Source organism: Syngnathoides biaculeatus, chromosome 3 (genome assembly GCF_019802595.1).
Source record: "Syngnathoides biaculeatus isolate LvHL_M chromosome 3, ASM1980259v1, whole genome shotgun sequence".
Lineage (NCBI taxonomy): Eukaryota > Metazoa > Chordata > Actinopteri > Syngnathiformes > Syngnathidae > Syngnathoides > Syngnathoides biaculeatus.
Window position 1 is genome coordinate 626,259 of NC_084642.1, and position 14,041 is coordinate 640,299.

A 14,041-nucleotide genomic window follows, 5' to 3' on the forward strand; every position below is an offset into this window, starting at 1 on the left:
CAAATAAATAAATAAATAACGTTGGCTAAAATGGAGTTTTGGGGCACGTGGCATGATGTGAAGCCGTCCGTTGCACGGCGGTGCGTCGGACACTCCGCTATCGTGCGCAAGTTGACGAGCTTTGGGTAGTGCATCCCTTTGTCCCAGCGGGAACTTTGCCGCCGTAGTCATTGTTACATTGTTGGCGTTCGTGTTTCTAAGCTTTACCTCACAGTCGTCGGATCTTGCCCGGAGACTCGCGTTTTTGCGCTTCTGCCTTTTTTGGACCGCTTACTTGCGTACGACCTTAGCCTGGAATAAAACCACCCTCGATATCGTGCCCTCGCCTCGGAGTCCTGCAATCTGGTGCGGTCCCCGGCTTCGTACCCACGACAACAGAAGCGAATACTGAAGATCTCCACAAAGACGCAACGGCGTTTTCCACACTAGCGTAGGAACTGTAACGTCTCGTGAAGAGCTGGATGAGGTGGCTGGGGAAAGGGAAGTGTGGGTGTCCCTGCAAAAGATTTTGGATGGATTTCAATCAAGTTCGCCATTTGTTGATTTGTGGCCCGCTTGCATTTGCCAGAGGAACGACGTACGACGCAGAGAGCGAACTCGAATGATTTCAATGGCAGGTCGCTTTCACTAGCGGCCCTTTCTTCGAGCTAAGGGCTAACGTTGAGCCAGTGAAGCGCACATTTAAAAATAAATGTGTATATACATATGTAGAGCATTGGCCCCACCTCCGCTTTCCTCCCACATCCCCAAAACATGCTCGGAGACTCTGAATGGATGGGTTTCCAATGACGCCATCTTGTGTGTCACAGATGTGAGAAGACAGCTGATAGATCAAGCGTGAAGTTTTTTTGTTTCTATCGTTAATTTATCCGATTGGTGGTGACGTCATTGACCGTCGGTGCAACTGTTGTCTGGAAAAAGAAGTGAACGAATCTTAAGAAACGGTCGTGTCCATCACTCCAGTCCAAGCAAAGGGAGGAAGCAGAGCCGTTTTTTCTCCCACGGGACCTGAACGCCTCCCTCCGGAAGCCTGCGAGGCTCAAACGAGCTCCACTCGCGTCTTCATGTTTTAATACGGCGAGAGAAGGAGCCGACGCTACTTTGACGCCGAATCACGGGAAACGACTGGCTGCCGCGAGGCGAGGCGAGGCGAGCCGGGCCCGTCGACGGCGACGGACTCTCGCCGGGCAAGCGGGCGGGCCGGTTCGGGGCTGCTAGTGGATGCTACGTGGGCACAAGAAGAAGAAGAAGAAGCAGGAGGAGAAGAAGAAGAAGCAGGAGGAGGAGGAGAAGGAGGAGGAGGAGGAGGAGAAGAAGAAGAAGCAGCAGGAGGAGAAGAAGAAGAAGAATTAAGACGCTTCCGTGGACAGTCGACCCGGATTGGAATGAGATTTTTGCTTTTGCTTTGTTGGAGCGTTGTGAATTTTCATGTTCTTTGACGGGAAGGATGGCAGGTCGGAGCCGCAGAGCTTGGTTCAGCGTCCTCGTGGGTCTGGTGCTCGGCTTCACGCTGGCCTCCAGGCTCATCCTGCCCAAGGCCGCCGTGCTCACCAAAGCCAACGCGGGCGGCTGCGGCGGCGGAAGCGCAGGCGGCGCCCTGCGACCTCCTCGGGACGGCGGCCCGCCGGCCACGGAAGCGACGGCGGCGGCCGCGAGCTCCGGTGACTTCCTGTTCGTCGGTGTCATGACCGCGCAGAAGTACCTCAACAGCCGCGCCGTGGCCGCGCACAGGTAACGTGCCGGACCCCCGCCGCGTTAGCATTCCGCTAAGCAGGCCGCAAATGCACTCGACACTCGAGGATTCGATCGTCCGTTCTACCAAGAGGTCCAATAAGTCTGTTTGTTGCTTTGCCTTTTCCGCCAATCGGATCACGGTAGCCATCAAATAAAAAAGAGGACATTTTTTGATTTTTTTTTTTATTTTTTTTATATTGACGGCGTGGAAAATCCACAAAGTAAACTGCCGTCCGTTAGAAAGTCCGCAAAAATGCTGATCGTCTTTTCCCAATTAAAGGCAAAGAAGATGTTGAAAATGCTTTACGCGACTGCTTTCGTGGACGCCGACAGACCGGTTGAAATTCGCACAATTTGAACGTTAAGCAAGCTCTGATTCAAATAGTTAAACGTTTCACCTTTTAAACGAGTTCCAGATCGGAAGCAAAACAACTCATGAGGTATCAATTGTGGGAAATAATCCTCAAATGTGACTCGAATTTATCCAGTCGTGGCAGTGCATTTGGTCGACTTAATAAAAAAACTACTTGGGAAGACTGATGAATCAAACAAGCCTGCGTGTCACCTCGAGCTTTTTTCTTCCTTGTTGCAGTCTTGTGTGAAGCTGTTGAAATTAGCAAGGAAAGAACTGGAGGGCCATCGTGGCACTTTATGCTATAAAAAGTTCATTTTAAAGGGCAAGTGTCATCCCAAGAAACATTCTCAGATAGATATTGACGTGAAAAATGCATATAACATTCACTTCAATGTCTACACGAAAAAATAAATATGAGCGGAGAGCGCGTCATCCACGCGCAAAGTTGCGGAAGTGTCATTTGACGACATCCGAGTGGTCGCCATATTGGTTGGCTGCATTTACTGTCTGTGTGTTCCAGCAATATCTGGCAATGCAACGAGCCTGCATTTTGGCTAACACAAAAGAACAACGAGCTACCTTCCCGCAGGTAAAACCCACGAGAAACAAACGAGTCCGCCGGAGGGCGCTCCGGCCTACAACGTCACTTCCTGCTTCTCGTGGAAAACAAATCCCTCCAGAAGATTGTGGTGAAAAAACGTACTAAAAATCATCCGTTTCGTGACGCTTGACCTTTAAAAATGTGTCAAAATTGACTTTTGCTGCCGACGGCGTTGGGAATCGAACTCGCAACGTTAACATGATCACTGCTTGATTCATTCATTCGAGTGACGTGTATGTGTTTGATTTTGCTGGTCGGGAGGGTCCAAAAAATTGAAACTGGCACTCGGGAACATGCCGGGGGGCACGTTTTACAACATGATCTTCGATCACCAACTATTTTGCTTTGATTGAATTCTTTTTTTCTTTTTTTTGTTTTCCCATCGCAACTTGTGTGTGCCAACGTGCGACGGCGCTTTAACTGCGCTCATCCCAAATGTTGACTTTTGTCAAGTTGCAAGTCCTTGTTTTCATATTTTCTGCATGTTGGACAGTGGAAATCTTCAGTCTTTGGAGGCTCGCGTACCTTCAGCGGTTCCACAAGCGGAAAGTTTTTCTCCAGTGGAATTTGCTCATGTGGCCTTTGTGTAATCCTCCTCCGCAACCAAACAAAGAAAAGTCTTGTCAGCCTTGGCTGAAGTTTTCAGTGGTCGTGATAACAATCCGATTTTACTGGCATTGATGCAGAAAGAGGGTGGAAACGGCCTTGACTGACTGCGTGAACGTACAAGCTGACTAAACAAAAGTATTCGCGACGGCGGAAACGAGAAACGACACGATGCCGATAAAGAAGAAAACTACTCGCAAGAGTAAAAGATGACAAGAAAAATCTGTGAAAATGCTGTCAACGCATTTGCATGTCCTAAGCTGTCACAAAATGGACTATATTCCAATCGATTGAGATGTAACTTGTAATAAAGGCTGAAATATTTGTGTGTAGTCTGTAGTTCATCTGTACGAGCGTAAAACTCCTCGATCCCGTTGGGCTACCTCCCGAGGAGATGTAAAACGCGACCGTCCCACCCGCATTTCGGACTGTAACGCGGCCGCTTGTGCTTGAGACGTATTTATCGAGATACAATTGCATCCCCATCTCCAAGCGTGCACATTTTTCATCTTCCGCGACAACGTCAAATCAGTGCAGATGTTGGACGTGTTTATTTCCTGGCCCCGCACATTTTTGTTTCTCCCTCTTTCAGAATAAAATCGGCGCTCGTATTTTTTCATTTTCCGAAACTATCTGTGCTGTTGCACAGTCGTCCTAAACGAGGAGAGAGTTGACGTTTTGATGACGGGATTCAACTGGTTGAGGCTTTTTTTATCACTTTGCTATGAAGTCCTAACGAAACCTCCTATTCTATTAATAGATGTGGTGATGATGTTTTTCCTTCTTCTTTTCCGTGTCTATTGAAAAGGACGTGGGCCCAGAGCATCCCGGGCCGGGTGGAGTTCTTCTCCAGCGAGGGCTCGGACACGTCGGCGCCCGTCCCGGTGGTGGCGCTGAGCGGCGTGGACGACTCGTACCCGCCTCAGAAGAAATCCTTCATGATGCTGAAGTACATGCACGACCACTACCTGGACAAGTACGAGTGGTTCATGCGGGCCGACGACGACGTCTACGTCAAAGGCGAGCGTCTGGAAAGCTTCCTGCGGGGACTCAACAGCAGCGCGCCCGTCTTCCTGGGCCAGACGGGCATGGGCGCCCGGGACGAGCTGGGCAAGTTGGCCCTGGAGCCCGGCGAGAACTTCTGCATGGGCGGGCCCGGAGTCATCATGAGCCGAGAGGTTTTGCGGCGCGTGGTGCCGCACGTGCGCCAGTGTCTGCGGGAAATGTACACCACGCACGAGGACGTGGAGGTGGGACGCTGCGTTCGCCGCTTCGCCGGCGTCCAGTGCGTCTGGTCCTACGAGGTCAGTAGCTCGAACCCTCGGTGGGGGGAAAACGCCACGGCCACGTGGTTCCTGGTCCCTTTTGGGTTTTTTTCCTTCTTTTTTTGTTCCGTGGAGGTCGAAGGGGTTTGACTCGTATTTTCAAAAGCCTTGTAATAATTTCCTACTTTAAGCATTCATAGCAAAGGCAATCGATGGAATCGTAACCGTAAAGAGAAACGGCTTCAGAAGTGCTTCTCCGTGCTTAGAAGATCCAAAGTCGCCGTCAAAACTATCGGAACAGGTTAACGGTGGTAAAGCCTCCCCGGAAAATATTTGTCCGTGGTTAAGAAAGGGGGGGGGGGGTGGCGCCGGATTCCACCGAGCGTCAGCATCCTGTTTTCCGTCTGGGCTTGACTCTCCCGTTGGCCAGCGCCGGATCCCCTTCCTGGCATCACGTTGACTCGGAGAGAAGTCAATCTTTAGCCGTGATGCGCTTCCTGTCTCTTATCCGGAATGTTAGAAAAGGTCACAGATCAATAATGGGCGAGAATTTGCATGAGAAAAGCTGACCTGCCAAGAGGTTGCGGAAGAGATAAGCGGACGCACCTTGACCTCCGTGGCGACACACGGAGTCACCTCTGAAAACTGTGCTGAATGTTGTTGTTTTCCTTTGGACCGGTCTCGTACGGGGTGGCCACAGCGCGTCGTCACGATCCCGAACAGCAACTGGCCTCGACGTGGTCTTCCTCTCTCTTCCCTGACAGCTCCATCCTCGCCGATATCCTCCCCCTCTCTCCCTTACTCCGGTCCGGACGTGTCCAAACCGTCCAAGTCTGCTCTCTCGAGCTTTGTCTTTTATCTTCTCATTTTGGAGCCGATCGGACTCTGGCGTCGGCTCCGCCGCGCTTCCGACTTGTTCCTTTTGCGGCGTTCCTCCGCGCTCGTTTCCCAGCATCCTTTCTTCAAATTTGGCCGTTATACGATAAGGGATTCATGTTATTTTACCGAATCAATAATCCTTTTCCTGATAAACGGGACATTATTTCAAAAAACCCGGTTTGGTCCGTCACAACCGTCAGAAAATCGGCTACAATGTTGAATTTGTTTTTCAAAATAAAAGCAGAGGCAAATGTCATCTTTTGAAAAAATGATGGGAATATTTAGCCAAGAGAGGATTTGGACAATTTGAAGTTGAGCGAGGTCTGCGAGGGATGGCGTGGCGGTCAAAACGGTTGGCTGATGAATTTGTGCCACGTCAAGTCCTCGCCGCGACTCGAGCCGCGTGCGATGGCCGACGAGGACGCCGTTGTAACCCGGGCGGGGGCTTAGCGGGGCTTATCACGGGATCCTCGTTTGAATCCCGGGAATACAAAGCGTAATTGTTTTCCTCTTGATGACGTCGTCACCTGCAAGAAAGGAGCTTTATTGACGAATATGTCAAAAGATGTTTTTGTTTACGTGGACCGGGTCATCACGGGTCCCGTAATACGTCGTAGTTTACCCGGTGATGCAAACTGCCGCACTTCAACTTTGGGCCGTTGTTTGACGGAGCGCGGCGTCTCGCCGTCCTCCAAAATTCGTGCCCTTCCTTGGGTCCAATTTCTGAGTGCATTGTCCTTCTTGTGCCTCTTTTTCCTCTTCTTTCCTTTCCCTTCTGCAGCATTGCACTTTCTCGTGCAATGTTTGTCACTCGTTAGTGTTTCTCCTCCCTCGTCGTTTTCCTTTCTTTGCATTCCTTCATTTCTTCTCTCCCTCCCAGATCGCCGCTCTTGCCCCCCACGCCGTTTTCTCATTTCATCTGGCGGCCTTTTCCGTTATTTGACTCCTCCTTCCCGCGGGTCGCTTTTGTTCCTACTGTCGTCGTCGTCGTCGTCGTCCTCTTTTCTTCCTCCTTGCCCGCTTCCCCGAATGGACACAATTCCATCCTGGTTCCTCCTCAAATGCGCTCCATCGCCAACGTTCAACAAAATTCGCTTTGCTTTCGGCGTCCCAACCGGACGAAACCAACAAAATAAAGGACTCAAACAAACAAACGGACAGACAGAGAGAGAGAGAATGTGCCTCTTCATTTGTGCAGTTTTGCACACCCAGTGTAGCGTTTACAGCTGCACTAATTAATTAACCCAGCACCTAATCAATGGTCACAATCGACAGCCATGTTGGTCGTCACTCGAATTTGTTTGCGTTCATTCTACAAATTTTTTGAAACCATTTTTGCCATTTTTGTCACTTTTCCAATGGTTGTCGCTCAGAATCCGACCCCGATCTCAAATCGACTCAGCCTCACTAAGCGATCGGCGACTCCCGACTCTTTGGACAGGAATCGCGAGGAATCTGCAAGCATCGCACGTCTCGCTTGATTGCAACGACGAGAGCTCAAACTGCCGCGTCGTCGCATTTACGTTCAAAAAGCCAAAATGCTAATTAATATTTGCTCCTTTTTGGCGATGAAACTGCCAAAGAAACGAGAGTAATTGATCAATAAACAGTAATCTGGAAAATGCCCGTCAATCGTTCAATGGATAGCATATCCGCCCCTTTTTCTCAGCCGCCTATCCTCAAAAGGGGAGCGCCGGAGCCTATCCCGGCTACCTTCGGGCAGGAGGCAGAGGACTTTAACCGGTCGTCAGCCAGTCACAGTTCACAGAAAGAAACAATCGGTCGCCATTTCGACTCTCCGGGTAGGGTAATGAATGCACCTTTTCGGGACGTGGGAGGAAACCGGAGCACCCGGAGAAAAGCGACGCGGGCGAGGCCGGGATTTGGACCTCGGTCCTCAGAACTGTGAGGCCAACGCTGTAACCGTGGCGCCGGATAGAATCCTCGATGGTAAAAATATCGGGTAGTGACAAACCGTATTGTGGTGGTCGGGCGGGTTTTCCAGCCGGATTTGCGTTCCAAACAATGTGAATGTTTTGCGGACGGGGAACCGCCCCACTCGGCCGCCACCAACCTCGCCAGGCGCCAGCGCTCGTTTGTCCACCGTCGGGCTCCGACCTTCCCGACCGAGGTCCCGGCGCCCCGGTCTGAGCCGCGAGTATCCAATTAGTGCAGATTACCAGTTAAGCTCCTCAGCGTCGGCGTACGGCGCCGAAGGTTGCCCTCAAAGCGGCCCCGACGAAAAAGGCGCTTTTGTCGGAGAGAAGCCATCGTATCCTGTTCCTGCAAAATTCTTTCTTAATTTAACGGTAGTTGTTGCTCTTAAAAAAAAAAAAAACAGACAACGTTCGTTTGAATGGGAAAAATCAAATCAAAGTGCTTACGTTGATAGATTGCTCCTGGAGAAAAATGATTTTCGTACTTCATTTAATGCTTGCCGTCCGACTCGAAATGGCACAAGTCAGCCAACTAACAATGTCGCTTTAGTGTTCTTCACTTGAAAAATGAACAAATTGCAAGTATCAATGTCAAGAATTTGGTACGGGGGGGGGGGAATAAAAAAACAATTTAGTTTTTTTTTTTAATACTAAATTTAATGGCGGTTTTCTGTTTTGAAAAAAGTGGCAAGCAACAACCTCCTCCTCTTGTTTCAAAGCGCACCCAAAAATGTTTAAAGTGTACACTTAAACCCCCCCCCCAAGAAAATGTCGGCATCTGGATGGCGCCTTGTTTGGCCTGTGGCAGAACAATAAAGCATCAAGTTGGAAGATGTCGTACTTGTGGACAGATGTTTTTCCTCCCAAGCTAGCAAATTACTATCTGCTGAGAAATATTTTTGACTCCGTTTACCGGTGGCTGTCCTCATCGAAATATGACGAGTCGGCAACGTAGCGGTGCGGCTGGAATTGCGCAAAAACGCCGCCTGCAAACTGACTGAAAATTGTCTGGAAAGTTTGACACGAAAGAAAAGAAGCTAGCGTGTCGATCGTTGATCGTCTGACTTGTGCGGTCCACTCAAAGGCCCTCCGTCCCCAGTTGGGGGAGTGAACGAGGGAGCGAGACTCCAAGGCTTCTGGCGTTCCTCACGGCGCGATCTTGGACTCCTGGCATTTCCAATTGGCCACCTTCCGCGCTTGAATCCGCTCGGCTTAGCGGGGTTGTTCGCGGCAAGTTTAGCGGATGAACACAAAATCCTCCACGCCATGACCTGAAACGGCAGACATTTGCATTTTTGCCATTGGCTGCGACTCCCCGCGAAAGCCGCGGAGGGTGGGTTTTGACGTACGCGCTCACGTTCTTCGGTCTTCCTCTGTTCTTCTTTGCTGCTCCAATCCACACCAGCCGGGTCGGACCGTGGCACCGAGACGACACGCAGACGAGGCGGTCGTTTATCCCGAGGCGAGCCAAAGTGTGGAAGTCTCCAAATTTGCACCCCACCTGCTTTTTGTGCCGCCTCGGCAGGAAGGTGCAAATCTTTGCGCTTTTCAAAGGCTTTCCTCGGCCCACAAAGCACAAAATAAGTCTTTGGTTCATTTTCGATTTTTTTTTTTTTTTTTTTTCTTCTCTCCTCCCCACAATTGACATCAAATTTTCCACAACATTACCGCATTGATGCCAAGCCAGACTAACAAGTCGGGTGCAAGGTTTTGATAGGACAATTCTCCCCCCTCGTTTCTGTCAAATATCTTTCGTGAATAGACTTGCAAACAAAGTGTTTGAAGCGACGGCAAGTCTGCCGTTTTGCTTCATTTTCGGCTCCTTAACCCAAGTGAGAAGCGCGGCGCAGATTACGGGCCCGGACTGCGCTTCGCTGGCAAGATGCTGACCGTAGCTATAATTACCTCGGGGGGGTCAATTTGAGCCAGGCGGGCACATTTAGAGAGAAGGCTTTTAATTTGGACCTCGGCCGCCCGCGTTGGCTCGGGACGCTGCGGACGGACGACGGCCGTCGCCTCGCACGTTTTCCCCGTCCCGTCGGTCACAGAGACGCGTTTCACCATTTGGTCAACTCCCGTTTTAGGGTGCGGTGGCCGCGTCCACCTCGGACGGCTGTAAAGGTTCGCATCCGTTTGAGTCGGCGACGGTCGTTCTGGACGGAAAAGCCGACGAACGTCGTGTACCGGATGAGGTGGTGAAAAGTTTCCGAAAGTAGGAGGAAGACGTCAGTCAGGGCTGCGTGTTTGTGTCCATATTTTGTGCTTCGATTGCTTCATCCTTTGGTTGTCCACTGACACCTTGTTGACTTTGTTCCAACCCCCCCGTTTTGAAAATGCTTTTTCGTGGTCTCATTTGCCTTCCATCCCAAAATGCAAGCAAATGAACAGGGGTGTGTTGACTTTTCTATCCAAAGTGGGTGGAATCGTTCGACGGTCGCCCGTCAGTGGCCACGTGCGGGATGGGTGGAATCCCCACCGATCGGGAGCAGCAGGTCGGGCGTTGGTGGCACTTTTTGAGGCACGGACCGGCGAGGACGGGCTTCGACGTCCACGTTTGGTGCCATTGAGGGCAACCAAAGGGCCTCGTCGCTTTTTCAAACTTTTGCTTTGTCCTGGAAGCAAAAACTTTGCCGCACGGAATAAATTCTTTCAAAAGCGCCGCTCCCGTCTCGAACTAAACCGCTTATCCTCACGAGGGTCGGAGGAGTGCAAAAGCCTATCCCGGCTGGTGTCGGGCAGGAGGCGGGTGGAGGCGCATTTCGTCGTGCTTAACCAAAGCCAAGAACTTTGAGCAGACATCAGGACAATATGGAGGCGTATATTCTTTATCCTCTGCGTTTTAGGTGGCCAACTTGTGCACATGGCAAAAAAAAAAAAAAAAAAAAAAGAGTAGCGCAATATCCCCTGCGTGCCAAACAAACTTTTTGTTTTCAGAAGATTTTAGGCCAAATAATTTGATCATTCGCGTGCCGATGGACGACGTCATCGATGGCCTCCGCGCACTTTGACCTCTTTCCCCTCGTCCCGCGTGTCGCGGTGCAGCAGTCGTGCTTTTTTCAATCTTCTCCGTGGCGCTTCCTCGATGTCGTAAAGCAATTTGAAAAGAGGAAAAATTAACCTGCGGTCACGGCCGGCAGATGCAGCAGCTGTTCTACGAGAACTACGAGCCCGACAAGAAAGGTTTCATCCGCGAGCTGCGCAACAGCAAGATCCACCGAGCCATCACGCTGCACCCCAACAAGAACCCGGCCTACCAGTACCGGCTGCACGGCTACCTGCTGAGCCGGCGGATGGCGGCGCTGCGCCACCGCACCGTCCGCCTCCACCGGGAGACGCTCCAGATGGCCGGCCTGGGGGCCCCCGAGCCGGGCCGCGAGGAGCGCCGGCTGGGGGCGCCGCCCTCCTTCATGAGGTTCCGCCCCGGGCGCCGTCGCGACGTGCTGGAGTGGGACTTCCTGGGCGCCAAGCACCTCTTCTCCGCCTGGGACGGGCAGCCGCCCCGACGCGCCACCGACGCCGCGCAGCGCCGGGCCCTGGACGACGTCGTCATGCAGGTGGGCCCCACCCTCGCCGAAAGCGCTGGCGTTCTTTAAATTATGCTCCTAAATAGCACCTCGGTATATCTTGAAATGAGGTTAGGAAACGGGGTCCAAATCGTGGCCATAAAGCAGCACGGGTTCGAATCCCGCCCGTGTGGAGTGCGCGCGTTCTCCCCGCGTCCTCAAAACTTGCATCCATTCGTCGGAGACTCAAAATTGCAAATGAAGGGTCGTTTGTTTCCACGTGTCCGGCGGCCGGTCGAGGGGTGGACTCCGCCCCCTGCCCCCCGGCAGCTGGGATGCGCGACCCTCGTGAGGACAAGCGGCTCAGAAAATGGATGAATGTCAATAAATGTTCACGCGATGTAAAATCCATAAATAGCAGGAAAGCTCTCTGATATTTCCATAAACATGATCCCAGAATATTGTCTAGCTCAGGGGTCACCAAGGCGGTGCCCCCGGGCTAATGGTGGCCCACGAAAAGCATCACTACCGTAGGCCACAAATTGTTACCGTTATTTGTGCTTTCGATTCTGAATCTGGCTTGCTTAGGTGAATTCCAATTTAAAAGTACCTGTAATGTCATTTGCGACGATAAATGAGTCTGAAATTTGCCGCAAAAATTCGATCGGTGCTCACCGAGTCGCCCTCAGGCTCAAAAAGGTTGCCGAGAGCCCCGATCGAGCGAGCAGACCTGAAAATGTCGATTGAATATTAAAAAATAATGTCAACAAATATCTCGTGGTTATGTTTAAAGAAAATTGCCTCCGCTGTAAAAAGCGAAAAAATGAATTCAAGTCGTTGCGCTTTTTGGCCGACGGGCCGCAAATCGTCTCGTTGGAATTTCTCCGGCTCATTGACGTCACGAGCGGAGGTGTCCGCTTCCCCTGAAGGGACAAACACGGTGGCGACCAGTCAGAGGACAGCGTGTGGGGGCGAAATCATCCTGCGGCGGTCCGGACGCAAAAAGTGCCGGTGGGACCTTTTAAATATGAAATGGCGGGAAAGAAGAACAGAACGAGCGAGAGTCGGTAAATGGTGTCAACTCGTGATGCAGGTGATGGAGATGATCAACGCCAACGCCAAGACCCGCGGCCGCGTCATCGACTTCAAGGAGATCCAGTACGGCTACCGGCGGGTCAACCCGCTGCACGGCGCCGAGTACGTGCTGGACCTGCTCCTGCTCTACAAAAAGCACAAAGGCAAGACGCTGACGGTGCCGGTGCGCAGACACGCTTACCTGCAGCAGACCTTCAGCCGGATCCAGTTCCGCGAGGAGCGGCCCACGGACGCCGCCGCCCTGGCGGCGCGCCTCAACCGGGACTCGGACTCGGACTCGCTGTCCTTCCTTTCGCCCCTGAAGATGCTGGTCCCGTTCAAGCTGGCGGCGCCGGCGGCGGCCCGCGAGGGTCCCGCCGAGGCCCGGGACCGGAAGGTCAACGTCCTGGTGCCGCTGTCGGGCCGCTACGATACCTTCGCGCGCTTCATGGCCAACTTCGAGCGCGTGTGCCTGATCCCCAAGCAGAACGTCAAGCTCCTGGTTCTGCTGTTCAGCGCCGACAACACCACGGAGCGGGTCAAGCAGGTGGAGCTGATGCGCGAGTACCACATCAAGTACCCGCGGGCCGAGCTGGAGATCAAGGCCGTCGCCGGCGCCTTCTCGCGGGCGCTGGCCCTGGAGGCGGGCTCGGGGCACTTCTCCAACGATTCGCTGCTCTTCTACTGCGACGTGGACCTGGTCTTCACCGCCGACTTCCTGCAGCGCTGCCGGGCCAACGCGGCGCCGGGTCGCTCCGCCTACTTCCCGGTGGTCTTCAGCCAGTACGACCCGGAGGTGGTGTACGGCGGCAAGGCGCCCCCCGCCGGCGCCAACCCCTACGCCTTGACCGCCAAGACGGGCCTGTGGAGGAACTTTGGCTTCGGCGTGGCCTGCGCCCACAAGGGGGACCTGCTCCGGGCCGGGGGCTTCGACACCTCCATTCGGGGTTGGGGGCTGGAGGACGTGGACCTGTTCGACAAGCTGGTGCGCTCGGGCGCCGCGCTGTTCCGCAGCGCCGACCCGGGGATCGTGCACGTGCACCACGCCGTGACCTGCGACCCCAACCTGGAGCTCAAGCAGTACAAGATGTGCTTGGGCTCGAGGGCGTCGTCACGGGGCTCCGCCCAGCAGCTGGCCCAGCTCTGGTTGGACAAGAACCGGGCCGGCGGCGCACCCGCCAACTCCTCGCTCAGGACCGCCTGATGCCGGATCTGGACCTGATTGAAGTTTTTGCTTTTTCAAGATTTTTTTTTTTTCTTTTTTTTTTCTTTTTTAAAGCTGGCTCTCGCTGCCACCGTCGGTGGCTTGGTTGTCGTGTACCTCGGCGTCGGGCGCCACGTTTACAAACATTTTGGATTTGATTCCGGGGCCTTTTTTTGTGAGCTGAAATCTGACTGACTGGCGAAGGTTTCGGGCGAGATGAGCCGCTGTTGCCAAATCTGAAGAGACTGGAGAAGCTGCCGTAAGCCTCGGCTCGCGCTCCGACGCTCACGCGCACCGATGTCGCTCCGTAGGCCACGCCCCAATATGAATGTAGCCGTCCGTACGATTTCATATTGACGATGCGGAAAATGCACAACCGTAACTTAAATGTAAAAGTGGATGATTGCTTTCTTTTTCTTTTTTTTTTGCGAAGACTTGGGTGAGGGTTAAGGAAGTCAAGCGAGCTTGAATTGCTTCCGGAAAAGTCGAGTCTGCGTTCGTCGTGTTTTTTTTTGTTTAATCCGTGTGAACGACCGCGACACCTGCTGGACTTGCCGACGTCTTAATTTATTGATTTTGTTGGACCTTTGCAACTGTCACCAAAGAGCAAAATGTTTTCCCAAAAATGCTAAATGTTTTGTTGGCGAGTTGGCAGCTTTTGGGTTGGTCCACGCGTGACAACGCAAAGACTGAATGATGTCATTCTTGTTTTTGTATGATTTATTTTTATCTTTCAACTTTGTCAAAAGTGCAAAGTTTTTCTATTTAAAAGAATAAAGTGTGGGAAAGTCTTTTTTTTTTTTCTTATTTTCCTATCAATTTCAACACAAAAGTGTTTATTTTGTTACTAACGCGCAGGGAAAATAATGTCAACATTAAAAAG

The 14,041-nt window shown here is 52.2% G+C and overlaps 1 protein-coding gene across 2 annotated transcripts; it reads left to right on the top strand.

Annotated features, from left to right (window-relative positions):
• The first annotated feature begins 41 nt into the window (after nt 1-41).
• chsy1 (chondroitin sulfate synthase 1) lies at nt 42-13,949 on the top strand. Of its 2 annotated transcripts, XM_061813419.1 has the most exons (5): nt 42-1,731; nt 4,105-4,600; nt 10,515-10,931; nt 11,810-11,891; nt 11,974-13,949. In XM_061813419.1, exons 1-5 carry the CDS (start codon nt 1,448-1,450, stop codon nt 13,314-13,316), a joined length of 2,622 nt encoding a protein of 873 aa, XP_061669403.1. In that variant the 5' UTR covers nt 42-1,447; the 3' UTR covers nt 13,317-13,949. The 2 variants fall into 2 exon arrangements, with proteins under 2 accessions (XP_061669403.1, XP_061669404.1); XM_061813420.1 differs by lacking the exon at nt 11,810-11,891 and having other exon boundaries at nt 48-1,731; nt 11,974-13,288.
• Nucleotides 13,950-14,041: the final 92 nt, after the last annotated feature.

What these genes read in the sequence shown, in the direction of transcription:
- chsy1 (XM_061813419.1), top strand. Translation starts at nt 1,448, where the DNA reads ATGGCAGGTCGGAGCCGCAGAGCTTGGTTCAGCGTCCTCGTGGGTCTG. An exon ending in CGCGCCGTGGCCGCGCACAG is followed by an intron (nt 1,732 to 4,104) that starts GTAACGTGCCGG and finishes TCTATTGAAAAG; the next exon opens with GACGTGGGCCCAGAGCATCC. An exon ending in AGTGCGTCTGGTCCTACGAG is followed by an intron (nt 4,601 to 10,514) that starts GTCAGTAGCTCG and finishes CACGGCCGGCAG; the next exon opens with ATGCAGCAGCTGTTCTACGA.